Here is a 27844-nt window from a genome sequence, read left to right as displayed (position 1 = left end):
TCTTATTTATTTTATTAATATGTGAAGCAGAAACATAGAGTATGATAAAAGTGTACATGCCAGTGATGCTGCTTATCTTTACTGTCAGTCTGGTGCTCTTCAAAGCTGAGATTCCTTTAAAAGAAAAAGTATAGAAAAGGAAACAAAAAATACTAGAATAAAGTTTTCCTGTTTATCTTGCATGACTAGAATGCTAAGGGCTAATTTTATGCTAAAAAGGGAAGGAAGCATTGCTCCAGATATAGATAAATTACCTGCTGTAAAAAAAAAAAGTCTGCTGTCTCTTCAGTAGCATGAGACACAGCTCCTCTGCACCCTTGTGAAGTTTTCAGAAAAATTTACAATATTTACAACAATTTATAAGATTTTACAACAATGTCTTGTTTAAAGTATAACTCATGGCCATGTGATAGCGTATACTTTGAGTCATTGATTACCATGGCATCAGACTTTATGCATGTATATTCCATGTACTAGTTCTAGCCTACTCCAAAGTACATTACTGAAGTACTGGAGTAACAGTACTCTTGGACGTTTCAGAGCTTTCCGTTGTGTGTTATCTAAAGACCTAATTCTCCCAGGAAAAGATACTATTATCTAGCTGTCTCTCACCAGCATCTGTTATGACCATGCTATTGGGGGATATTCTTGTATTTGCTCCTGTATTTTTGAAGAAAACTGTAACTGCTAGCTTACTGGAAGCTTTGGCCCCTTCTGGGTGTTGAGGAAGAGAGGGTTTTGGTTTTTTTTGTTCTGTTGCTTCATTTTCTTAACCAGTTCTGTAGATGGATATAAACAAATAACTGACTTTTTATGTGTACGTCATTCTGATTAAATTTCTTTTTGTCATAGGTGTTAGAATTAATCTGTACCCGTGAGTCAGGAGCTGTGTTTGAAGCTGGAGGGTTGAATTGTGTTCTGACATTCATTCGTGACAGCGGACACCTTGTTCATAAAGATACTTTGCATTCAGCTATGGCTGTAGTATCCAGACTCTGCGGCAAAATGGAGCCTCAGGATTCCTCATTAGAGATCTGTGTGGAATCACTGTCTAGTTTACTAAAACATGAAGACCATCAGGTAATGTAATAGTTGGCTCAACATGCTGTGAATTTAACTTCCATTATGTTTAATAAACGAACGGCTACATATTTTTATATAGCCTCCACAACTATATGTTTACATAGTAGTTGTTACATTTGGATGTTATGGTAGTTTCCTTTACATTTGTGATGACGAGGATGAAAATACTGCTTAGCATTTGACTTCAAGCACTATTGTGTGAATATGATCTTATTTAACCTCTGAAAACTTTATCGAAAAATATCCTGTAACTTTTTTCAGCGCATTTTTAAATACTTTCTGAAGTAATTATTGTTTTATGTCTGCGCCTCAGTCACTGTTAAACTGAGCATAAATAAGAGACAAAAATCACTTTGGTTTGTTTTACTTTTGCCAAGCTAAGAGAAGCAATAAAAACATCCACAATCAATGCTAAAATATTACACTGGAAGCCAGCTTAAATGGTACTACTATAGATGCAGCACTACTTCTTTATTGTACTTTTATTAACTTGAGATGGAGTAGTCCTTGTAAAATGTAGAAAATGAACCCTAGAGGACTTACCATCCTATTAGTAGAATCCTTTATGTATATCATACTAATGCTTTGCAATAGCTGTTCAGCCAAATTCTTGCTGTACCCTGACCGGGCTTCTTGTCCATACCATTCTCAGTCCCCATTTCACCCTCACCTCTGTCCTCATTCCTTTCTCTATATCCCCCCCGCCCCCAGTATGGTTTATTAAGTACATCATATTTGGGAGACTAAATCTTTTTGTCTGCGAGTGAAATTTTTTTATATATTTTTAGGTGTTTTTGAAAGACCCAGTTGGCAGGGGAATGTCACACTAGCCATTTTAGAACAAGCTGCCATGTTTTTTAGATACTACGTAACTTTGTTAATGCATTGATCATCTCAGGCAAGCTAATCCTGAAATTTAGACCATAAATCTGTAGTATTTTAACTGTTTCCCAATTTATAATGTGCTTGAAAGAAAGCAATTACTGAGGCTGTTGGAGATCGCAATGGGAGTTCAAATTAACTTAATCTTTTAGCAGTTAAGCTTTAAGATAAGTGTGCTTAAGATAGGAGTAACCCAGATGGTAATAAGTAAATCTGTATCCTTCAGAAATGTGTTTTGTGTGAAACAAACCTCAGGATTTACAATGAATGTTGATGTGTATTATGGATTTGCGCAGTAACTTCTTTTGTAAAGTTTTGTTGTCGTCCCCCCCGCCCATCTGTTTACACTATTGGATTTGGTCACTTTTTGTGTGGCCGCTAGTTAGTAACATGACTTGAGGGAAGAGTTCATACCAGATGAATGTGGCCCAAGAACAGCTTATCTATAGGTTTGGTTTTTTTAACCTTTCTACTAAACTTGCAGTTTGTGAGAAGAAATGTAAATACCTTCCACAGTACTCTCTTGCTTTGTAAACTGATGGCACTAATGCGGTGTGTTAAATAAGCTGAACCTTCGTTGTGTATTTGACAGAGCTGTTCTGGTAAAAATCCATAAAGTATATACAGATTACATAAAGATTGGCAGAATTGTTTATCCACCGTGCTGTCAAAGAACTGGAGCAAAATGCCAGAGGACATGAGTAGCAACCGTTACAAGTTAAAGGAAAAATCCCTTGCAAAAGAGTACTGATAAATCAGAATGCTCGGCATGCAGGGACCATGCCAGAAGTTTAACATGCTTTGCATTTATTCAGGAGAAACTTTGTTTTTCAAGTCCTTGCAAACTTAATGGAGGTTTAACTTCGTGAAGTCTGGCTGATACTCTAATCTTGTTCTGTGTGTCGATGAGTAACTGTATTTAAGCTCTTGGTATGTGACAGCTGACAATCATTTTGAAAATGGGCTGTACTAGAAGTTGATGACATTTCATGGAGTAAGAACTGTAGTAATTTAGAGTTTGGTAAAGAAGAGGTATTGCTGGGTTTTTGGTTTTGGGGTGTGGGTTTTTTTTACTATTTCTTGACACCAGTCTGGTTTGCTACTGCACATCTACGAAGGCAAATGTGCCAGAAGCAGCTCATCTTGATATCCCTGTGCAAACCTCCTGATCTGAAAGATGGAGTCACTTTTAGTGTATAGATGAGAGAGATGTTAAAGGCAAAACCTCCCTTTTGTTTTCAACACCGACATGAAAAGAAGTTGGATCCTTTCCTGGGCAGTTGGCCAGCAGTATTTTTTTGACAGATTGTTAAGAGGATCATCAGTAAGCCTTGTTTCTACAGTGTCACTCTTTTTTTCTTTTCTTTTCCTTTAGTGACAAACCTAAATTTGGGAGTGTTTATTTTATTGTCACAAAAATACTTGCATATCGCTGGGTCAGGTGCTCAGTGGACAATATGGGTTATGTAAGGGTAAAATTCGGTTTTCCCAGTTTGTTCTATTTTTAGGCTTGGTCCAACTGAAAAATTTCTTTTACTTACGAGAAGTATGTAGACCTTTAAATAAAACTTTTAACTATCAAGCTTCACTGTCAGTTTAATACTTTGGAAGATCTGAGTTGGTGCCTCAGCTAATGGCTTGTTTGATAGTATTTCTTTTAATAGAAAGCACCAAATTAATGTAACATATTGCAACATTAGCATAATATTAATTATAAATATCAAATTATGACATATTAGAATGTTTTATATTCTATGGATATAGAAGACAAAACTGCAAAGAAATTTTTAAATTATCTTCATTGTCCTTTGAGGAACAAATTTGACGTTCAGTAAATGTGTGAAAGTTAAAGTAAAACCTCATAAGGCATTTTCTTGGTGTTTTGGTTTTTTGGTTTGGTGTTGTGTTTGGTTTTTTTTATTATTATGAGAAAGCTGCTTTAACAGTTTCTGATATCAGAACAACCAGAAGGTTAAGCACTCCATATTTCAATACCAAGCCATGGGTTGGTTTTGGTTTTTTTCAAACTGTATTGTCAGAATGGACAACTGCTAGTGGGGATTATAAATAGTTGTGTTTCCTGTAAGAACAACATCTGTAACTAAAAACTGTTTTAAAAATACACTTCCAACATTTATTAATTTGGCAATTTGATTATTAAATGTGTTCTAGATTGGTTTGGGGTTTTGCTCATATGATTAAGGAGACGCTGACAATGCTGAACTTCAGACAAAGAAAATAGTTTCCTTGATTTCTGTATATCATCAATGGGGGTAGGGGGAACCCCAACATGATACAATCCTTCAGTGAGCATTTCAGAGTACTGTTGAGTTCCAGCTCTAGGTTTCTGGCTTAAAAAGCCTATTTCCTCCGTCCATTGACTTTGAAGGGAATCTGGGGAAATCGGCTTCTTCTGTGTGTCCTGTATTCTTGTGAATATCCCCTTAGCACCTTCTCATCTTAAGTAACAGATTTTTCATCTTTTCTCTTGCACTTCTTTCTTAGGTTTCAGATGGAGCTCTGAGATGCTTTGCTTCATTAGCTGACAGATTCACACGGCGTGGAGTTGACCCAGCTCCATTAGCTAAGCATGGATTAACTGAGGAGTTGTTATCTCGCATGGCAGCTGCTGGTGGGACAGCATTAGGACCATCTTCAGCTTGCAAACCTGGACGGAGTAGCACTGGAGCACCATCTACAGCTGCAGATTCTAAATTAAGTAATCAGGTGTCAACCATTGTAAGCCTGTTGTCAACCCTGTGTAGAGGCTCTCCAGTAGTAACACATGTAAGAAATCCTTTTACACTACAGCTATTTGTTCTCGTAGGGTTTTTCCCTTCATGTACTTCAGTATATGCAAGATTTATGTTGCTATTTTATCTATAGATACATAGATTTATACATTTTATTTTTTGTATATATACACACATACACATAGGTTATTTATAAAGAGGGGGAAAAAAGGAAACATTTCATATGGAAATGAAACCCAGTTCTGATAGTATTTTCTAAAGCCCTGTATATTTTTTATTGTTCAGACTTTTAATTATTTCCAGGATCTCCTAAGATCTGAACTTCCAGATTCTATAGAAAGTGCGTTGCAGGGTGATGAGAGATGTGTACTGGATACCATGCGGTTAGTAGATCTTCTTTTGGTGCTACTGTTCGAAGGGAGAAAAGCCCTGCCAAAATCCAGCGCTGGATCTACAGGCAGAATCCCAGGACTGCGAAGACTGGATAGTTCTGGGGAACGTTCTCATCGGCAGCTGATAGATTGCATCCGCAGTAAGGATACTGATGCACTAATAGATGCTATTGACACAGGAGGTAAGCAAAAATACTCTGAAAAAGAGAATGAGATAAAGTATCTTTTTATTTTTACAATCTATTGTGTCATAACAAATACTTCGGTAGTACCTTGAAATTCTTTGTATACAAGTTCATGTATTTTGTTAAATACACAACAGGTCTTGATAGTAATAATTCCTATGCTGCTTTTTTATTATTATTATTATTATTATTATTGCAATTAAGGGCATAAATGCTTTCCTAGAATTTTTGAGGATGCTTAATTTTTTTTAAGACCTACCATTTATTTAAAGAACACTGATGAAGTTTAATTTATAATTCTGTGAGCTTTAATTATTTAACTGTATCTTTCAGCTTTTGAGGTAAATTTTATGGATGATGTAGGACAGACTCTTTTAAACTGGGCCTCGGCTTTTGGAACTCAGGAAATGGTAAAGTATTTTACAGAATCTTAAAAACTTAGGTTATTTCTGTAAAGAAGGAAATGAAAAAGACCTAGTTTCCTTTTTCTTGTTTAACAGGTAGAATTTCTTTGTGAAAGGGGTGCTGATGTTAACAGAGGTCAGAGGTCATCCTCACTACATTATGCAGCGTGTTTTGGAAGACCTCAGGTAGCAAAGGTATGATTTAAACTGACAGTGTTAGAAAGTCTTACGTACTGACTTTTTGCCTTGTTCTGTACAAAATGTCTTTGCAATATGTTTAACATGTTAACTGTCAAATATTTACATGTTCTTTCCAGTGTTTATCAAAATGCAAATTTTTTGTTATGACAGGACAGTAATGAATAAAAGTAGTTTTATATTAGCTCTACAGACATAAAAGGCACGTAATGTTCTAACTTTGCTTACAAGCATGAGAAAACTGTAGGAAAGATGTATGAAAAACATGTTCACTACTTTGCAGGAAGGAATCTTAATGTTTTTTTCATGTTTAAAATATTTGTTCTCAGACTCTCTTACGACATGGTGCAAACCCCGATTTGAGAGATGAAGATGGGAAAACTCCTTTAGACAAAGCTCGCGAAAGGGGGCACAGTGAAGTAGTAGCTATTCTTCAGTCTCCAGGTGAGTGCAGTTTTTAATCCTATACCCTTGCTAGCGGGAATGCTTATATATGTTAAGTAATTCAATTTTAGTATTTTACTCTATTAAGATTCATTTAAAAAAACAGTATTTTGTAACCAACCTTCCTTAACCTTCAAAGGACGTATGAAAACCTTAACGTTTTCATGTTCTTAAGCGATGGGGATTACTGAAGAAACGGCTGACTGGGCACGAGCAGTGCCAGTGGCCCAGTTCTTCAGCTGTGGAATGGGGCTAGACTGGGATTTTGCTGTGGGTTCAGAGGATGTCAGCCTTGGCAGCTTCTCTGTCCGTCCTTTCTTTCTACAAGGGGACTGCACTTTACCTGTTCATGAGGCTTTTGTTGCACTGAAGCCACAGGTGGTTATGTGTTCATATGTAGTTCACTTTAAGGACTTCGAGTTTGGCCTATTAGTGGTCTTTGGTGGTACTTGTTATCAAACAGTTTTCTTCAAGAAGTCTTCTACGTGTAAATTTTTTTATATTTTTTAGGAATGCATATTCCAGTTCAGGTACTTAGATGTTAGTAAAGAAAACTCTTACATTTATTTGAAGGGGTTTTTTGGTTGGTTGGATTTTGCCATTAAACATTTTGGGGAAAAAATATTTTCTAGGGGACTGGATGTGTCCTGTTAACAAAGGAGATGAGAAGAAAAAGAAAGATGCCAACAAGGATGAGGAAGAATGTAATGAACCCAAAGGAGATCCAGAAATGGCACCCATATACTTGAAAAGATTACTGCCTGTGTTTGCACAAACATTTCAACAAACTATGTTGCCTTCAATAAGGTAGTAGACATGATAAACAATTTCCCTGCATATTTTGAATTTCTTAATGCACTCTGTTAAAACAGCCAAGGTGGATTTTTTTTCAGTAAAAATTATAATACCTAAAAGTTTAAATAATGCAAGTGACACATAAAAATATTCTGTTTGAATGGAAGTGGTGGTTTGAAAAGTGTTGCAAGTCTAATTTTTACGTAGTATGTTAAGTAGCAATTTTTTTCTTTCTGGGGAAGTGATGTCTTGGAAAAAATATGGTTAGTTAGAAGTGGGAGAGAGAAGCATACTCTTGACTATAGTAGCATAATGAAAGAATACTGTGTTCATATGGTACCTCGTACAGACGCATATACTGTGTATTTGGTTACTGCTGTTTGTAGCCACTATAATGAAAGTACTAATTTAGGAGAGGAAAACTAATGAAGTGGTATCAAGATATGTTCATTGGAAAACTAGAAAGACTGGAAAAAGCTGTTTTATAAGGTTTTAGAAGGCTTCTTAACAGCTTAAGCATTAATCAACTGGAGAAGATGCCTCTTACTGAGAGAACTAAAGAACGTAATCTAATTTAGTACTTAAAAAGGAATACTGTGGGTGGCATAATGGTTGTGATAAATTGCTCTGACCATAACCTCTCAGCCTTTTACACTGCAAATATAAGATTTGCTTAATCTCTTATTTGTGTTCCCAGTGTTTATACGTACTTTGAGGGGTGAAAATACAAGATAAAAAGGGACTCTAGTGGAGAGAGACTCTACGTGAGCTGATGATAGGAAGCTTAAACTAGGTCACTTTAAATGAAGGAAAGAAGAAACTATGTTAACAATCTGTGCATGATTAACTGTTGTTGCAGATTGTGGAAAGAAATAGTTGGCTCTCTATTTTAAAGTTTTCTTTATGAATTAGGTAAATCATGTTTTTAAAAGTCAGTCAATTAAAATTCAGCTTTACCCATACAGAATTGATTGGCTTCCAAATTAATTGTAGTTCTTAATATGGAAAGCTGCATGATCTAATGGTAATATTAGACTTTAAAACTCTAGGGGTCTCACAAAAACATGGGAAGTATGTGACAGAAATGGAAGGCTGGATACCTGGGAGTAAGTAAGATGAAGTGTGCAGAAGTAAATTGCCATCACTAAGAGTGAATAAAGACAGAATGTAAATAGGTTTACCTAGAGAAGGGTTGAGGAGAGAAAAATGTTAGACTCATAGTGCTGTAGAATCAAAAAAGATCAGTAGGTGAATTATTCTTAGAGATAATCTAGGACTTATTAACAATAACCAATTTTAGTTCCAGTAATGAGAACTGGAACTCATTTAAAGAAAGAAATCTTTTGTTTTGAAAGCATGCGTAAATGTAGTGCAAAAGCAGTTTTATCTTGAACCTTTTTGTTGTTTTAATTACTGCCTGCTTTATCTTTGTAAGAATCTTTCTTTTCCGTATGATCTTTTTTTAAAGGAAAGCAAGTCTTGCCCTTATTAGAAAAATGATACATTTTTGTTCTGAGGCGCTGCTGAAAGAGGTTTGTGACTCTGATGCTGGCCACAATCTGCCCACGATACTGGTCGAGATAACAGCTACAGTTCTTGATCAAGAGGTAGGAAGAAAGAAAACATTGTCCTTGTATGAAACCAGTGCCAAAAAAAGGGGTTAAGCTCATTGATTCCACCTACTTATTAATAACTAATGCTAAAGTGTTTATAGCATCCACCTGTGACTGCATGTGAAGTTCAGCATGTAAAGATATTTTTAAGTAAAGAGATCTCCTTTATCATTTCCTTTCCATCCCAATGTGTTACAGGATGATGATGATGGCCATTTGCTAGCATTGCAAATCATAAGGGATTTGGTGGATAAAGGTGGTGATCTTTTTCTAGACCAACTGGCTAGACTTGGTGTAATTAGTAAAGTGTCAACTTTGGCGGGGCCATCATCTGATGATGAAAATGAAGAGGAGTCTAAACCTGAGAAAGTAAGTACAGAATTGATAGCTTTATTCCTGTAAAACCAACACTTCTAGTACAATTTTCACTATTATGAAAATGTCCAGGGGAAGGTAGTTAGGTTATTAAACTAATGCTTATTGTACACCACTTGTTTCAATTGTTTTTGTTTTGTTGTTGTTTTCTGTAGCTTCATTTTCTGTTAGCACGTTATTATCTGCTGAGTTTTCCTATTCATACTTACTTGTGGTCAAGTTGATTGACACTTGTTTTTGTCTGGTGTTTTGAAAATGGCTGCTAAACGAAATGAATTCTTTCTGAACAGAGTGCATCTCTTTCAGTATATCAAATAATCAAATATATGTATCAAATAATTGCGGATGTTTTAAGCATTGTTATGGAATATATTAAAAATATAAAAAAGAAAATAATTTTCTACATAATGAAAACCATAAGTGCACGTTGAAGTTATTTACCAATTTCCAACAGTCATATTACTGACTGCTCAGATGAACTGAATGGATAACAGACCACTTCTGTTATCCATTCAGTTAAGATTTATAGTTAAGCCTTAAGTGTATAGTTAAGCTTTTTTTTTAGTGTGGGTTTTGGGTTGTTTTGGGGGCTTTTTTGTTTTTTTTTTTGTTTGTTGTTTTTTTTTTTTTTTAGTGTTTAGATACTAAAAGGCCATCTGGACATGGTCCTAGGCAACTGGCTCTAGGCAGGGGTTTGGACTAGATGGCCTCCAGAGGTCCCTTCCAGCCTCAACCATTTTGTGATTCTTTTCTCACAATACAAGTTTTGAACGGAGTTGGATGTCCCAGTCAGTAGGCTGCTGTTATTGTTGAGTACATAAATCTGTATCTGAAAGGAAACTTCTTAAAAGTATCTTTCTCTATTAAAGAATATTTTTAAAGATATATTTTACAGACAGAAGTAGTATAGTTCCTATACTTCCAGTTTGAGTAGTTCTTTTTCTCCTCAAGCCTTTTTAAAATGTCTGTGTTCTGTGTGTTGTTTTTTTGTTGGCTTTGGTGTTTTTTAATGGGTTGGGGTTTTTGTTTTAATACAATTTTGTTACAGGAGGATGAACCACAGGAGGATGCCAAAGAACTGCAACAGGGTAAACCATATCACTGGAGAGACTGGTCAATCATTAGGGGAAGGGACTGCCTGTATATCTGGAGCGATGCTGCAGCCCTGGAGCTATCTAATGGTAGTAATGGATGGTTCAGATTTATCTTGGATGGAAAACTGGCCACAATGTATTCGAGTGGCAGCCCTGAAGGAGGATCTGATAGTTCAGGTAGTTTCTTTATAATTCACGTCCAAGTTAAGTTTTCAGGCTGTTATATTTGTGTATATAATTTGATTGGAGCTATTTTGTTTTGCAGGAATTGGCTTACTAAATAGTAAAGGATGTAAACAGGTGGAAGGTGGTCAGTTAATTGTGATGTTTTTATCAGATAGCATGTGACCATAACTTTACTTCTTTGGTGAATTGTGTTAAGTAAATATCTTGCCAGTAAAAGTGTATTAACTTTGTTTTGTTTTGATTCTTCTCCATGCATACTTAATTTTTTCACCCCAGTCATTAAAAGCACTTTGTAGTGGCCGTCCCAGGAAAAGCAGGTTGAAATGGCGACTTGTTGTTTGCTTCTAGCTAGCAGAATGAAATTGCATGTGTTTGAAGACAAAGTAATGGAAAGTTTCTCATCGAGATTGGGAAACAAATTACAGTGTCTTAATTGTTTGTTGGAGAGAGGAGAAGGGAACAGACCTTATGCACTGGCAATGCACAGGTGGTTTTAATTTTCTGTACAGAATACACAACTTGTTCTGGATGCAGAAACAACCCTCCTTTATTGTTTCATCTTTTTTGCAACAGTTCATGCATTTATGAACCAGCAGACATAAAATGCTTTGCAATATTATGTTTTCAACAAGCCATTGAGCGAAATAACAGAACATATTATGATTCAGGATAGAAATGAAGTGCTAATGACTTTATCCATCAGCTTGGGGGCATGAAGACAAAATGTGATATAGTGTGTTTTTAGATTATAACACAGCTGAAAACCACTTCTAGATTTTTTTTTTTGCCAGAAAATGTATCCTTGCATTCTTTTTAACAAGGTTAATACCTTAAAAGGTAGACAATTTGTGTGTTGAGATACTTGTTTATCATGTGCTACAATTTTAAGAAGATCCATGAGGTTGACTTCTTAAATCCTCATAGCCCCTGGAGGCTAATTCTGCTTTCTTTCTTCCAAATGACGTGGGTGTGGGGATGAGGCTTTACTATTTCCGTGCTAGATGAGTGGAATGGGGACAGCTCAGACGAATTTGGAGTGAAGAGAACTTAAAACCGAAGAAGTCAGATTCAGAATTTAAGAATATGTGTCTCTTCATATCAGTTTTTTCAAAAAGATTGAATAAATCCCAGGTTTTTGAACAAGATACCTAGTATGGATATTATGGAAGGGAAGGAGCTGAACTAGGATTAAATGAGGCTTCTTGCAACTTTTTGTTAAATAGACATCTACTAAGAGTGCTGACATTGCAGTGTAATTTGCCTGAACTTCAACCATTAGCTCTAAGCATGTGCAGCAGCCTCTTTTACTTAAGAGATAAGAAACTAGTATTTGTTAAGTTTAACTAAAATTACTATAGTACAGTATAGGCTCAGAATAGTATCTTTAAGTCCTGAACTATACTATATGTTCTGCTGTCCTAAATCATTACTGATTAATCTCATAATATACTGTTTAGTAACTTCATGACTGGCAAGAAGAGGGTTGAGTAATGGAATTTGCTAGTGTGTATCGCATGATGAAAGTTGGAGCGGGGGGGGAAATACATATACTATGAACGTTTCTGGAAGGTCTGTGCTCACCCCTCTCCACACTAGCTTAATACTCGTTTTGTTTGAATTTTTAGAATAAATAAAAGTTCAATGCAAAAAATTGAAATTTAATGGTAATCCTGAAGCTTAAGTGAGTCTCAAAATTCTAAGGGAACCCAAAATTATTCCCAGCAGTATATAATCACTGCACTTCCAGTGTGATACGCTATATAATAAATTTGTTAAAATGTAATTATGGAGATTTGGAAAGGTTTCATTAACAGAATATTAATTTTGCATATGGAATTTCAAAATTCTTCTTATAAACCTTCTCTCTGGCTGCTATGAATTTTAAGCAATAAAGAATGTTATCCCTCAAGAGTGCACATCTATTTTTGCATAGAGATTATTTTTTTGTATTATACAACAAAAAAATGGAAAATTTTAAAAACCTAGAGCATAAGTCACTGAAGCAAAAGGAAAACAGCAATTTTACAAGTGCATGGACTACAAAAGTTGTATTTATTAAATCAGTATGCTGAAAGATGAGGATACTTGTTAACTGTGAAGTTGAGATGTAATCTTTACATTAAAAGGCTATTGCATTTTTATTTTATATGGAATTTTTATTTTTTAAATTATGAACTCATCAAATTTTCTGGAATTTGCTAAGTAACACTTCGTGTCATGTACAGCCTTTTAATTACTATAATATCAAAATATAATTTAATTAAAACTGACATAGTTGTTTGGAATAATTTCAGGCTAGATTACCTACATATCCTAAAAGTAAGACATGATCCTGTTTGTCATCTATTAAATATCTCCATATAGTAATATTAGCTTTTAATCAAGTTTCATGTGGTGCCATTAGATTTATTATTATTATTATTATTATTATTATTATTATTATTATTATTATTATTATTATTATTATTATTATTATTATTATTATTGCATGTTTTTCTCAGATATAGAGGTCCTCAAAATTTTTGTAATTACTAAAAAAGGAATAGGAGCATCTGCATTATAACTTGAATTAACATGATGTCACTGTATTAAGTAACATAATTGTGGCTTTCTTACTTTCTCTGAGGTGAATGTAGAGGTTCTACAAAGGAGATTAATAAAAGTTTTAGTATAGCTTATAAAACAATTTTTTGGGTGCCTTTGTGACACTTAATCTGAGCAAATAGCTGTTAGCTCAAATTTGCTTTTAGCCCATGTTGAATATTAGACTCTATATAACTTCTGTGAATTTTTTTTCCTGGTTTTTATATGACTTCAACATCTTTTCTCCACTTGCTTTAAGCTATGAAGTTGATTGATTGCTGTTTTCCTGCTGGAGGATTCTTTTAATTTCCTCTTTCTACAAACTCACTTTTGAGAATAGTTCATGCTGGCCATAATGAGATAAATTATTTTTGCAAGACTAAAAGTTTATCATGGATTTCTTTGATCTTCCTGTTATAATTGTAAAGATAAATTATTACATCTGTCAAGTAGCACCATTCAGAAAGAGTTGCATTGTCCACTTTGGTGAGATCATGGAATAAATCACTGTTGAAGCACAGAAATATACTGGGAAGAAATTTAGAACACTTTGAGACCCTTAATTTCAAAATTAATTTTGCATTGAATGTACTCAGTTGTTTTGCTCTTGCAAAAAAAAAATTGTTTGGGATATATGATGGTAGAATCAATTGTTGGAAGAAAAAAATTTTTTTGTTTCTTTTTAAATAGAAAGTAGGAGTGAGTTCCTTGAGAAGTTGCAAAGAGCTCGAAGCCAAGTAAAACCATCTACCACAAGCCAGCCAATTTTATCGGCACCAGGACCAACGAAACTTACTGTGGGGAACTGGTCACTCACCTGTTTAAAAGAAGGAGAAATTGCTATTCACAATTCTGATGGTCAGCAAGCTACAATACTGAAAGAAGATCTGCCAGGCTTTGTGTTTGAATCTAACAGAGGAACAAAGCATTCGTTTACAGCTGAAACCTCTTTGGGTAAGTATGTAGGTATGTGTTAATGTGCAGGTAGGAGCAAGTGTGAGGTAATTTTTCTGTTTGTTGTGTTTCATACCTGTGAGCAATTGTGACTTTTCTAAAAATATGTTGCAGGGTCAGAATTTGTGACTGGCTGGACAGGCAAAAGAGGAAGAAAGCTGAAATCTAAACTGGAGAAGACAAAGCAAAAGGTTGGTGAGCATACGTGAGTTTAATACTTAGAATTTAATTGAGTTTGTTTTATTTTATAACATGCTTATGGAGTTGTAGTTTCCTCTTAGAGGATTAAAATTTCTGATTGCAACCAGATGCAATTTTATGCTAAGCTTGAAGGGGAAAACTTCACTGAGAACAAAGGACTTCTGCAGGTGCTTTTGTCCAACAGTCTTGGTAAACTCTGTGCTCTTCTAGAGGGAAAACACATTTTTCTTTTAAAAATGTAAGGAAATCCAATCCTCCTGACCTATATTTGTATAATTCTATAGGTTTTTCTTTTTGTTATGCAAAAAGAAAAGATGTTAATGATCAATACTACTGTTGTCTCAGAGGCATATGTTGCTTCTATTCACTGCATTCCAATACTAATTTTAGACTGGGTAATGTGACAGATAGGGGGATGGAAGTGAACAGTCTGTATTGTAAGAGTTGTGGTAGTGAAGCAAAATGTGTAAACGCCCTCATTTTAGACTTCTCTAAAATTCTTCTTTCTCTTTTCAAACTGAGGGGAAAAAAAGAGGAACTAAGAAATCAAGCATTAAGCTTTTTACAAAACCACAAAGTAACAGTATGTTCTGTGGCCAGCTGATGCCAAGGGCTCAAGCTAATCTTCAGTCTTGACCTCTCTTGCAGTTTCTAACAGTGCAGCTGATATGTTCTGTACCAAAAATCTGCAGCATGTAGGGACACCTATGTCTGAGGAAGTGTGACACTAAATTGAAAATTGAAGTACTGTGTGAATGAGGATAGGTGGAATGACAGAAGGAAGGCAGGGCTCTTTCATACCTGAGATTACACTGCGTAGCTCCGAAGCTTGTGAATCATATTACTGTAGGACACGTGGTGATAATGAAAAGGCCAGATTTTGCGGGAAATTTCTTACAAAAAATTATTTTATCAAATCTCTATCTTGTGTGATCCATACTTTGTAGAAAAAGTAATTCTTAGTGTAAGGTCACATAAGGGCTTTTTGTGTGAATTGGTTTAAGGAATGTGAATAGAGCATTCAGAAACCGTATAAAACCCGCTTAACCTTACCTCTAAAAAGATTAACAGATCCATGATGTAGTTCTAAAGAAACATATTTACAGGTTGAGAGTCCTGTCTTTTCTCCTACCTTTGTGCTGTAATTTAATACATGATGGTAAGCTTAGTTTCTGTAAGTTTCAGTAAGATTCTGTGTATTTCCATGTATTTCTCCTGTAGTTTATCCTTTCACAACCTTTGCGTTTCATGATGTATGATAGGTTTCAGTTCTTCCCTATTTGTTTGTGTCTGTCATGGACTTATTTAAAAAAGATGACCAGGTTTCTAGTATCTTGGAGAATAATAATATTCTCATTACAATAAGGTATAACTTCTGATTAACAAAACCCATTTGTAGGTACGCACTATGGCGAGAGATCTATATGATGATCATTTTAAAGCTGTTGAAAGCATGCCTCGAGGAGTAGTTGTAACACTGAGGAACATAGCAACGCAGTTAGAGTCTGCATGGGAACTTCATACAAACAGACAGGTAAGTGTACCTCCTTTAATTTATAATGTGTAATGTCAGTGGAAATCACATAATAATGTGCTTGTCTATAAATTTGCGTGTCCAAAGAAGGGCAACGAGGCTGGTGAAGGGTCTAGAGCACAAGTCTTATGAGGAGTGGCTGAGGGAGCTGGGGTTGTTTAGTCTGGAGAAGAGGAGGCTGAGGGGAGACCTTATTGCTCTCTACAGCTACCTGAAAGGAGGTTGTAGCAAGGTGGGGGTCGGTCTCTTCTCCCAGGTAACAAGCAATAGGAGAAGAGGAAACGGCCTCAAGCTGCGCCAGGGGAGGTTTAGGTTGGATATTAGGAAAAATTTCTTCACTGAAGGGGTAGTCAGGCACTGGAACAGGCTGCCAAGGGAAGTGGTTGAGTCTCCCATCACTGGAGGTATTTAAAAGATGAGTAGACGTGGTGCTTGAGGACATGGTTTAGTGGTGGACTTGGCAGTGCTAGGTTAATGGTTGGACTTGATGATCTTAAAGGTCTTTTCCAACCCAAATGATTCTATGATTCTATGTTCAGACTAGTCTGTCATGATATAAAGGAAAGTTGCAATATGTCTGAAATGTGGGGGTTTTTAATGCATGTAATTCCTAGTTATGTACTTTACCGGGACATTATTTTTCAAATAAAGCAAGTGGAAAAACTGTTTCACCATAATTGTCTTTTTGTCTTCCAGTGTATTGAGGGAGAAAATACTTGGAGAGATTTAATGAAGACTGCTCTGGAAAACTTAATTGTACTATTGAAGGATGAGAATACTATTTCTCCATATGAAATGTGCAGTAGTGGCTTAGTTCAATCGTTACTTACAGTTTTAAATAATGTGAGTTTATAGAACATAAGTCTCTGAAGAAAACTTCCTAAAAAAAATGATGTAGGCATGTGCCTTAATTGAAAAAAATCTGTTATAAATATGGCTTTTTCCCATCTTGATGAAAATCAGGAAGACTTGTTCCAGTTAGTGGTCTATCTGTTAAATATATGCTATCACAATAGATGACTTTAGTTCGAATAAGCCATTAAAAATCTTTAAATCAACACTGGTCAGTTCTAATGGCTGATACCATTTAGCTTTTCACATACAGATTTTAAATAGGGAATTCAGTGAGACTAAACAGATATTTTTGCCAGTATTAAAAATGAATATATTGCTTTGTATTAGACGTAACGTGTTTTGGTTTTTTTTTCTCTTAGAATGTCGATTTAGATGTGAAACAAGACTGTAGTCAACTGGTAGAGAGAATAAATGTTTTCAAAACAGCATTCAGTGAAAATGAAGACGACGAAAGGTAAAAACAAAACCAAACCAGAAAAACCTTTGCATCTGTGAAGCAGTATGGTATGTTTAAAATAATTTAAAAAGAAAGGAACTATTTTTTCCATTTCAATTTGTCTTTCTCTGGAATAGAAAAATGGTCTTAAAAGACAGCATCTGCTATTGAAGCAGCAATTGAAAATTTTACTGAATTCTATCTATAAGAGTCAACTATACTGAATGTACATCTGTTGACAAATATAAAGGTGACTTTTGTTCATCGCTGCACAGATTCGTATTTTCTGTTACTGTGCTGTAACCATGTGAATAGAACAGATTATATCAGTAGAAATAGCATGCTGGGATATTTGCTACAGCTGGGTACTATTCTCTGAGACACTGCAGATTTTTATTTTTTTTTCCCTCTTTGTTGTTTGGTAACATAATAACTGTTCACTTTCACAGTCGTCCAGCAGTTGCATTAATTCGGAAATTGATAGCAGTGTTAGAATCTATCGAACGTCTACCTCTTCACTTGTATGATACACCAGGATCTACGTATAATCTTCAGGTAAATGTACAATGATAACAGTATATCATACTGAGTGATACATGACTGAATGTTGTGTGTGAATTTCAGGAAAAGTTACACGTTAAGTCTGTATGAAGCATATTCTTGTAAAGGTGGATAGAATTAGGTAAGGAACAACAAACTTTTTGGCATTTATTTTCTCTAACTCTTAAACGTTTGGGTGTTCCTCTACTGTCACTTTTACGCTGTGACATGAAAGTAAATTTTGATTGAAAAGATAATGTGTTTGTTCTTTCATCTTCAAGTATTGTTCTCTTTATATGGAATATGCCCCCTAATAAGTATCCTTGCTGCTTGAACAAGCATTTTGTTGAAGACAATTATAAGACATGTTTATTTGTGATGACTAGGGATGGGCTATAATAGTTAAAAGGGTCCCTTCCAGGGCTGTGTGCTCATTTGGTAATACAAGACACCTGCAGGATCAGCAGCTTCTTATAAAGGAAAGCTGCAATTTGCCTAAAAATAGTACTTGTTTTTGTCCAGTATGTATGGAGTCTTAATTTTTTCTATTTGAAAGCACACTTCAGGATTTTGCAAGACGGCAGTGAAGTCTGAATATTTCTGTTTTGATGTTGCAGAAAGTTGTAAAAACACTGCTGCTATTGAATATTTTGAAAAAGCATTTTCAGTTTTTATATTATTGTAGTTGCTAGTCTACAAGATTTGGAAATAAAAACTGAAAACACACGAGAAGTGAGAAAATATTAGCTTAAATGTGTAATTGACTTATACATTGACTGTCATGTTAAAGAAGTGTTTGGTTAGTTGAAAAAAATGGAGTACTAGGGAATTACTTTTTAAAGCATTGAATTAGAATATAGTTTGCTTAAGTTGCGCTTCAAAAATGCTTGATACGCCACTAGAACTGTTATAGTGAAATAGATTGCTTTTCTTAAAATTATGAAACCTAAACAGAAAAGCCTATATTAATGTTTAGCTGCTCTTTCAGATATTAACAAGGCGCTTGAGGTTTCGTTTGGAACGTGCCTCAGGGGAGACATCTTTAATAGATCGAACTGGTAGAATGCTAAAGATGGAGCCGTTGGCAACTGTTGAATCTCTGGAACAGTATCTTCTGAAAATGGTGAGCAACATACCACACACAGCGTTCGCAAGGAATGGTTGCATTCTGCATCTCTGTAATATTTGATTTTTTTACATTCGTATGTAGGTAGCAAAGCAATGGTACGACTTTGATAGGGCTTCATTTGTTTTTGTACGAAAACTACGTGAAGGCCAAACATTTGTGTTCAGGCATCAACATGATTTTGATGAAAATGGAATTATTTACTGGATTGGAACAAATGCAAAGTGAGTTTCTTCAAAGCTAAATATTATAAAGTCAGACACAATAAGCTGTGATCCGTGGGGCAGGGTGGGGAGAGAGAATTCATAATGAAATGAAATCTGTTATAATTTTTTAGGAGTGGGAGGTATCTTTTGCTTTTACTGTTGATCAACAGATTTACATTTCTTTTTGCTCTATTTAAATAATAGAAAAATATGAATCTCTGAAGTTGTGTTGAGAATTTGTTTGTATGCTTAGCTAAGGAATGAAGGGTTGGGGAAGTCTGGGTCTTTCTTTTTGTTTGCCATGATTTTGTTTAGTTTTGTTTTGTGGGTGTTTGGTTTTTTGGGATATTTTTTGTTGTTGTTGGGGGGGGAGGTGTTTGGTTTGCTTGTTTGTTTTTTAAACCACTGTAGTAAAGGGATGTGTGGAACATCTCTGAAGTTATTTAATTATCTAAAATTATGTCAATCATTTCGGTTTGTATTAAACTCAGCTGTAATATACAATTTACAGTAAATGTCAAATGTTACTGATACATGTTTTTTTAATGTAAGTAATAATTGAACAGTACATTTCTCTTTTTAATATAGAACTGCATATGAGTGGGTAAATCCAGCAGCCTATGGGTTAGTAGTGGTTACGTCCTCAGAAGGAAGAAATCTGCCTTATGGCCGTTTAGAAGACATCCTAAGCCGTGACAGTTCAGCTCTCAATTGTCATACTAACGATGATAAGAATGCTTGGTTTGCGATAGATCTTGGCCTTTGGGTTATACCATCAGCTTACACATTACGCCATGCTCGAGGTTATGGACGATCTGCTCTCAGAAATTGGGTTTTCCAGGTATCTAAGGATGGACAGAACTGGACTACTTTGTATACTCATGTTGATGACTGTAGTCTCAACGAACCAGGGTATGTCAGTGTATTTTGTCATTTCTTATAAAACTGAGCTCAGTTAAAAATGTACTTGGCTGTAGACTAATTTCATGTGTACTGTAGGTATAATAATGCACCTATATAAAGAAATGGTAGGTGACCTAAATTATCAAGGATGGGCTGGAAAATAAGTGATTCATAAGTTCTCTGTATGGTTCACATAATAGCATTTGTGCTCTTTCATCATTGTAAATTTTCCATTTGATATTTTTTTGAGAAAATAGTATCAGCAGCACTCATCCGGAGTTTTTCGCTAAAGTTAATACGTTTTATGCGTCTTGTATTCTTTGCAGTTTTCTGATTTTATCCATACATGATCAGCATTATGGTTTTGTTTGCTTTGGTACTAAGGCTTTTTGGTTTTGCTTTTTTTTTTTTTTTTTTTTTTCTTTTGGTCCCCCACCCTCTTTCTAATAAATTTAAAGGTCTACAGCAACATGGCCTTTAGATCCTCCAAAAGATGAGAAACAAGGTTGGAGACATGTTAGAATAAAACAGATGGGAAAGAATGCCAGTGGGCAAACACACTACCTCTCCCTGTCTGGATTTGAACTTTATGGCACTGTGAATGGAGTATGTGAAGATCAGCTGGGTAAGAAAAAGAATATGTACATCCTATTTTTCTCTTAAAATGCTAACGAACACACAGTATTTTCAGTAAGTGTGAAAAAGCAGGTTAACTTTTGGAGTGGAACTTGCTTAGAAGCTTAAGCTCAAAATTATTCCCCATTCAATACTTCTAAGTCTTTTCATTTCAATTTACATTTCTTGTAGGAAAAGCTGCTAAAGAAGCTGAAGCAAATCTGCGAAGGCAGCGACGTCTGGTCCGTTCTCAGGTGTTGAAATATATGGTTCCAGGAGCTCGTGTAATCAGAGGAATTGATTGGAAATGGAGAGATCAGGATGGAAGCCCACAGGGTGAAGGCACTGTTACAGGAGAATTGCATAACGGTGAGCATAAATTGCCTGGATTTGTAAAAGTCTGTAGCATGATTGATTCATGTGTAATGGGTAGCATTAAAGTATTTCCTTTATAGTGTCTTAAAGAAGTTGATAACATTTAAAATATTTTGGGGAGAAGGAACTCAAATACTACAACTGTTGTGGTCCGTTTGTGAAATCCCATTTTAATGCATGAAAAAAATTCTTGCTGTAAATGAAACTTTTGTAGAGCTTTGCTTAATTAAAATACCAAGTTGTGACTAGACATCTGTTACAAAGAAGAAAAAGTATATGAAGTTGGTTGATGGAAACTGGTCAATTAAGCTTTGGGCCTGCAAAATCTATAATTACCTTCTTCGTTTCTTCTAGCTTAGCATTTGCAATATTTTTCTTTACTTTTGTTGTATCCTGTACCTTTCCTACCTTGCTGGCTTCGTTGGGATCAAGTTGTTATTTTTTAAATTAAAAGCGTGAAAAGTAGTTAACTTATGAAGCAAAATAAAAACCGGCAACAGCCAGGGAAGTCAGTGCCTCTCTTTTGGGGTATATAAGACTTGGGGTATATAAGACGTCCCCCTCTTTTGGGGTATATAAGACTTGCCTTGTTTCTGAAGCATCTTCAGCCACTCTTAGGCTCGTTCTTAGCCAGATGTTAAAATTTTTTCTAGTTTGTTGAGTTGTCAGCTCTCAAACATGGAAAAATATCCAAAGTACAATGTTGTAAAATGTTTTGAAACTTTGAATCTTATTTAAGCCATTCAGTATAGCTTGTAGGGAATTCTTCCATCATCCGTATATTGTTCTTATCAGATGCAACAGTATCCATAGCTACATTCTCACTTTGAAGACTTTAGGTATTATTGGTGAGTAGTATTCTGCTTAAATCAGTATTTTCATTCCTATGTTCCAGTAAAACTTTCCCATTTAAGCTTAGGTGAAATTGAGGTTCATTTATCAAGTGGTCATGCCAAACAATGTGAAACGTGTATCAGCAGACTCCTATTCCTACCACAGTTGTATTTCAAATGGAATTTTGAAAATAGTATCTCATTGACTTCTTTGTCATTATTCACAAGTTTAGACAAATCTTGAGCTGTTTTAGGGCTGTAATGATGGAGCAGTAAGGCTCCAAGTAAATAATATGCATTAAAAAATTATGCAGATTTAAAACTGTCTGTAAATAATATTTTAGGAAAAGGAACTATACAAAACAAGAACAGTTATTTAGTTAAGCTGTTACCAAATACCCTGTTCAGATATTCATAAAGGGGAAAAATGATGCTGTTTAACTACAGTATGGAACTTTCTTCCTTTTTTTTTTTTATTTGATAAGAAAGGCAAATAAACTGTAGAAAGGAAAAAAAATCAGACTTGCTTCACAACTTTACCCTTCAAAGGTTTAGTGACATGAAACTACTCAGATATAGCTCACGAAGATGGAATAAAGTCATACAAGAATAACGTGATCTAAACCTGCTCATGTGGGGATGAAATGTCTGTCTATCAGATCTGCAAATTATCCATTTTTAAATACTCTTCCTCCAGAGTGATATTTCTAAATAGAAAATTGCCTGTGGTCTTCTGTTTTGGTCTAGAAGTGATGACTTTTGGATAGTTATAAGGTAAAAGTGCACCTGACAGTATTAAAAAGAGTATTTTACTTCAAATTAGCTCTCTTCTATTTTATTGAAGAAAAAGATATGTGTACATCTGGACCTGACATCTTGTTTTGAATTTCTGTCTAAGGTTACAGAAGATGACTGAGCTTTAGAGATTTTATTTTTAAAGAAAATATGTATCAATTAAAATAGTGACACCAAGTTTTGTTACAATTAACATAGAATAAGAAATACTACAAGGAATTTTTTTAGGTGACTCTCAGATTGTGGTGCATACTCAGACAAGCAAAAATAAATTATTTTGCCCCTATTTCTGTCCTAGTTTGCTAAATTTTGCATGTTACCCTCATTATTGCAGATTATTACATTTAACTGTTTAAAAAATACTGGTGCTCTAAGTAATCATTTAATAAAGGAATTGAAGAGTAGCATCTCTTTTCAGTGTTGTTTTGGTCCCAGTATAAAGTTTCATTCTATGAAACATACTCTTTTTGCAACCCTGAAATCGTACTTGAAGTAGTCCTTACCTGACTGCCATAAGACTTTTCCTATGAATAAGAAATGTTTGAGTTTGTGGAAATTATGGAACTAAAAAGCTGAGTATCAGTAAATTAATTTTTTCACTTCACAGGGCAAGAATAAGAAAGCCCAAACTAATCAGTTTCATAAAATGTCTTCTGTCAAATATGCTTATCCACAAGCATCCAATAAAGAAAAACATTATAGAATGTCCTTGCAAGAATTATAATTTCTTGACAGATATTAATAAAGTTATGATGATACATTTTAATATACACTTCTGTTACTAGAGAATCTAATATTAAAATTTTGAGAGATCCTAGTAGGTCAGGTTCCTTCCTGAAGGAAACTTACTTTTGGCTGGATTCTGGGACCCTGAAGATAGAGGCTGATCATGCTCATTGCCTCAATGCTAACAACATTTTAAAATACCAAATCGCTTAGGTTTAAACACTTCCTTTTTAATTGGCATTAAGGGTTATTTAGTGATTTTGTTAACTCAGACATGCAGCCCTTATGAGAAGCTGATCCCACGTTGTGGAGCTACTGTCTGACACGCTCCTGTCTGCTTTCTGCTGGATCTCACAAACTCCTGTCCCTTTCCAGGCTGGATTGATGTCACCTGGGATGCTGGTGGCTCTAACTCTTACCGTATGGGCGCAGAAGGAAAGTTTGACCTCAAGCTTGCACCAGGGTACGACCCTGATTCAGCGGCATCACCCAAACCTGTTTCATCCACTGTTTCAGGCACAACGCAGTCATGGAGCAGCTTGGTGAAAAACAACTGTCCAGACAAGACGACTGCTGCTGCAGGCTCCTCAAGTAGAAAAGGAAGCAGCAGTTCTGTGTGTAGCGTGGCCAGTAGCAGCGACATCAGCTTGGGTTCGACCAAAATGGAGCGGAGATCAGAAAGTGTAATGGAGCAAAATATAGTTTCAGGCACTGACGTCCATGAACCAATTGTTGTTCTGTCTTCCGCTGATAGTGTGCCTCAGGCTGAAGTAGGGTCATCTTCCAGTGCAAGCACCAGCACCTTAACAGCGGACATGGGAAACGAAAATGCAGAGAGGAAGTTAGGTCCTGATAACTCAATACGTACTTCTGGGGAGTCCAGTGCTATATCCATGGGAATTGTTAGTGTAAGCTCTCCTGACGTGAGTTCAGTCTCCGAACTGACTAATAAAGAAGCAGCTTCCCAACGACCTCTAAGCTCTTCAGCAAGTAACAGACTCTCAGTCAGTTCTTTGTTGGCTGCTGGGGCACCAATGAGCTCTAGTGCGAGCGTTCCTAACTTATCATCTCGAGAAACTTCCAGCCTGGAGTCCTTTGTACGAAGAGTGGCAAACATAGCACGTACCAATGCCACAAACAACATGAATTTAAGCCGAAGTAGCAGTGATAACAATACTAATACTTTGGGAAGAAATGTCATGAGTACTGCAAGTAAGTAAGCTATGTTATTAGCTATTTTTAGTTGAAGCTTTTGTTGTTTCTTTGGTTTTCATTAGACTTAAAGAAGTTTGGATTCTGTTGACCTAATAGAGAAATTAACTTAGCGCAGCCTCGATGTTGTGTGTACCTGTAGAACTCATGAAGAGCTCAGAGTTCACGTCAGCTGGAAAGTGTTACGTTGCCCTGTGGTGTCAGATCAAATATGCCCTGTGGTACCCATCAAATAGAAAATAATTTGAATTTAATGTCTATTGCATGCTTAGGAAGAGAGAGAGTATGGTTTAGAGCAAGAGGCTGGAAGACTGGCAATGGTAGCTAATGTGGGATACTCTTGTTTTCTGATCTGTGTAGATTTTGTATACTCACCTTGTATCTGCCTATTTCTGTTATTTTTCTGTTTTCCTCAGGAAAGGCAGTTTGTGCATATTGTGAAGTCTCTGATCTTAGGAACTAAGAACACAGTAGAAAGAAAAAAAAGTCAACTGCAATATGATGAAATTTCAGTAGATTCCTGCATTTGATCAGGCTAAATCACTGAATGTACTCTAATACTGTGTATGTTTTGTAAAGATGGTATGGTCGTTAAGGCTTAGATTTGGCAAACTCTTCAGGCATATTAAGTGTAAGGAAGTTTGTAGTTAACAATGATGTAAATGGAATTACGTACATGCTTTAATATTTGCATGTTCTCAGATTATATGTAGGATCAAGGTATTAGCAGGTAAGTTGTAAACCTGCTTGTTGTAAGCGCTATTCTGAATTTTCAGCATGCTCCCATCAGAGTTGGTACTCAACCAGCCTGGTTAGTATTTTGTTCAGTGAAGGTGATAGTATTTTAACCGGAGAGCTGCATTTCATGAGGTAGGAAAGTTAGAAGAAGTAAAGTTACCCAAACCAGGAAGAAGCACTCAGTTTCTTGTTAAGCTTCCATGCTTTTCTAGGACTTCTGTGCTTCGTTATTTAAAAATGTGGTGTTTGCTTTTAGCATTTCTAATTTTTTTTAATAGTGAGTGTTTTCTTTTTTGTTGGGGAGATTTTTTTTTATGTATTCTTACATTCATATTGTGATACCGGGGCAGGGGAAATGTTTGCAGCCTGCGTTAAAAATGTAAATAAGATACTCAAGGGAAGATTTCCAGTAATTGATCCCCTTTTAGGCAGATACGTCTTTTCAGGCCTCTGCTTCTGAAGCAGTTTTGTGCTGGGGAGAGAGAGAGAGAGAGAGAGCGCCTTTGAAAAACATAGCTACTTCAATAGCATGTTTAACAGATTTCATGAATGTTTGATATCATATAGTGCTAAAGTTGAAAATAAGAATGTGGCAATTAAAAATTGGATTTAATATTAAAATAGATTCATACTTTAAAATTATCCCTCATGTAAGAATTATTTTGTTTTATACATTTTATACAAATAGAAACTGTGAATGGGAACTTGTGCCCCAAAAAGAAATCAGAGACTAAATTTGAACAATCTCACCAAAGTTACATTAGAGCATTGTAAAAAGCTTGGACATTTTTTTTTCCTTTGGCCTGTCCAGGTTTAACACCCACCCCACCCCCCACCCCCCAAAAAAAGAAACCACAAAACAAAACAAACAAACAAACAAACAAAGCCCAAAACCTCCACAAAGAAGTCAAGTCTGAAACCACGATTAGCAATATAAGTCTCTTTGGATTTGCTGTAGTGGTTGCATTTAAAACCATCAGTATTTGCCAGGTGTTAAGTGGTGTCTAGGGTCACCAGTTTCAATTTGTTCTTGAATTCAGAGCAAATGAAATGCTGACACTTAATGGCTTTTTCAGTTTATTGTAGCAGCAGAGTTTACTGTTATTAATTAGAAGTGGGTGGAAGATGTGAATACGGAACACCTTATTTTCAAGTTCTTAAACAACAAAAGAAAACCCTTTGGATTGGAAGGTGTCCATGCTTTCACAGAGATGAGCATAGGCTGATTAACAACCCTAAATTTAAATTTCACTCTCTCCCTCCCCATGTGTAGAAATTATTTCAAGCACAATACCTACTTGGGTTACCTTTGCTGATTTATTTTTTTTGTTTGCATTTTTGTATTTTTATTTACAAACTTACTTATGTTCCTAAGGAAAAAAAAAAAGGACATTTTCTCATTTTTCTGATTAAAAAACATTTCTTTTTCTCAGAAAGCTACCAAATACACTTAGGGGAAGAATCTTTGTTGTATCGTATCCATCTTCAAGGGTAGTAACTATTGCAAACCTCAGTAATAATAGTCTGAAACTCAGAATTTAGATTAATTTTTTTTTAAGAAAGCAATGCCTCAGTTTACATAAGCTGCAATAATGAAAATGTGTGCTTTAAAACTGAAAACTTGTATTTGATAAATTTTAGAAAAGGTAGATAGAAAAACATAAGGTTTAAATTTAAGTGTAGGTGACCCCTCAAATTTGCACGTGCAAACATGTGATTAACCTCCTGTGTTTGAAGATAAGCGTGTGAGAATGTTTTGAAGATTGGGATGTGAATGTGTAGTTGCACATAGGTATAACTTATGCTCAGTTATGTACACTACCTGAAATTCTTTCTATTGAGTTTACAGTGAATTCAGTCTTGTTTCAGTTGTTAACTAAAATGCATTTATTGTGTTTTATTTGAATGTGCAGTAAGGTAACTTCTTACTTGTTGCTTGCTTATTCTGAAAATTATTTATATAAATCATCCAACATAAGGTATACAGTCACATGTTTCACAGCACTGCCAACTCAGGCTTGTTGCCCATCATGAACATATGTGCCAATAGTTATGTGAAAGATAACAAGTCAGAGCTGCTTTGAGAACATCAGAAAAATGCACAAAAATCACAAGTTTCACATTTGTCTTGTTATGTTCTGTTCTCAATTCATTTATATATAGTTAAACTGTTTTCCCTGTATAATTTTAATTATATTGCTGTTTAGAGATTAAGTTACATTTTAGGCTTAAAGACAGACACAGTATTGGAATAATATATTTCAGATATACTTTTCATATGTTGAAAATGAAATGAAGTAATTTCAGATTTACAGTGGGATTTGGGGGTTTATGTAATAAAATTATTTGTTTTAAATGTATGCAAGGGAATATGCTCAGACGTGAGCATCTGCATTGTAGGGTGCACTTTTGCACTGGGAAACCCTTCCCCTTTAGTCTGTTATTCTTTATTGTAAAGTAACACATTACATCTGATAAGTTTTCAACACCAAATATATTTTTCAACACAGGGCTCATGCATGTAAATTGTATTCTTCAAGTCATCAAATCATTTATTTTATCTTACCATATCTTTATCTATAGCTTCTCCTCTTATGGGTGCCCAAAGTTTTCCTAATCTGACTACAACTGGTACCACATCAACAGTGACCATGTCTACATCCAGTGTTACTAGCAGCAGCAATGTAGCTACAGCAACTACAGTTTTATCTGTTGGTCAGTCGCTTAGTAATACTCTAACTACTAGCCTAACATCAACATCTAGTGAGAGCGATACAGGTCAGGAGGCAGAATATTCTTTATATGGTA

The 27844-nt window shown here is 35.4% G+C and overlaps 1 protein-coding gene across 8 annotated transcripts in view; it reads left to right on the top strand.

Moving 5' to 3' along the window:
* HECTD1 (HECT domain E3 ubiquitin protein ligase 1) overlaps positions 1-27844 on the top strand; it is a 64970-nt gene that overhangs the window by 19284 nt on the left and 17842 nt on the right. For 2 of the 8 annotated variants that reach the window (XM_087747109.1, XM_087747117.1), the window contains exons 4-26: positions 853-1080; positions 4471-4752; positions 5004-5292; positions 5629-5705; positions 5796-5894; positions 6227-6341; positions 6974-7148; positions 8605-8743; positions 8948-9118; positions 10173-10395; positions 13678-13953; positions 14056-14132; positions 15542-15676; positions 16373-16519; positions 16891-16985; positions 17417-17522; positions 18496-18630; positions 18718-18857; positions 19428-19751; positions 20201-20367; positions 20550-20726; positions 23462-24298; positions 27620-27841. In XM_087747109.1, the coding sequence (XP_087603235.1) occupies positions 853-1080; positions 4471-4752; positions 5004-5292; positions 5629-5705; positions 5796-5894; positions 6227-6341; positions 6974-7148; positions 8605-8743; positions 8948-9118; positions 10173-10395; positions 13678-13953; positions 14056-14132; positions 15542-15676; positions 16373-16519; positions 16891-16985; positions 17417-17522; positions 18496-18630; positions 18718-18857; positions 19428-19751; positions 20201-20367; positions 20550-20726; positions 23462-24298; positions 27620-27841 (4636 nt within the window). The remainder of the gene's footprint in view (positions 1-852; positions 1081-4470; positions 4753-5003; positions 5293-5628; positions 5706-5795; positions 5895-6226; positions 6342-6973; positions 7149-8604; positions 8744-8947; positions 9119-10172; positions 10396-13677; positions 13954-14055; positions 14133-15541; positions 15677-16372; positions 16520-16890; positions 16986-17416; positions 17523-18495; positions 18631-18717; positions 18858-19427; positions 19752-20200; positions 20368-20549; positions 20727-23461; positions 24299-27619; positions 27842-27844) is intronic. The other 6 variants (XM_087747111.1, XM_087747110.1, XM_087747114.1 and 3 more) reach the window with 6 other exon arrangements.

Source organism: Nipponia nippon, unplaced genomic scaffold, assembly GCF_047370975.1.
Source record: "Nipponia nippon isolate SJK-2023a ecotype South Korea unplaced genomic scaffold, ASM4737097v1 scaffold_11, whole genome shotgun sequence".
In the NCBI taxonomy this organism is placed as follows: domain Eukaryota; kingdom Metazoa; phylum Chordata; class Aves; order Pelecaniformes; family Threskiornithidae; genus Nipponia; species Nipponia nippon.
Note: the sequence above shows the minus strand (reverse complement) of the source record. Positions and strands in the feature narration are given on the sequence as shown.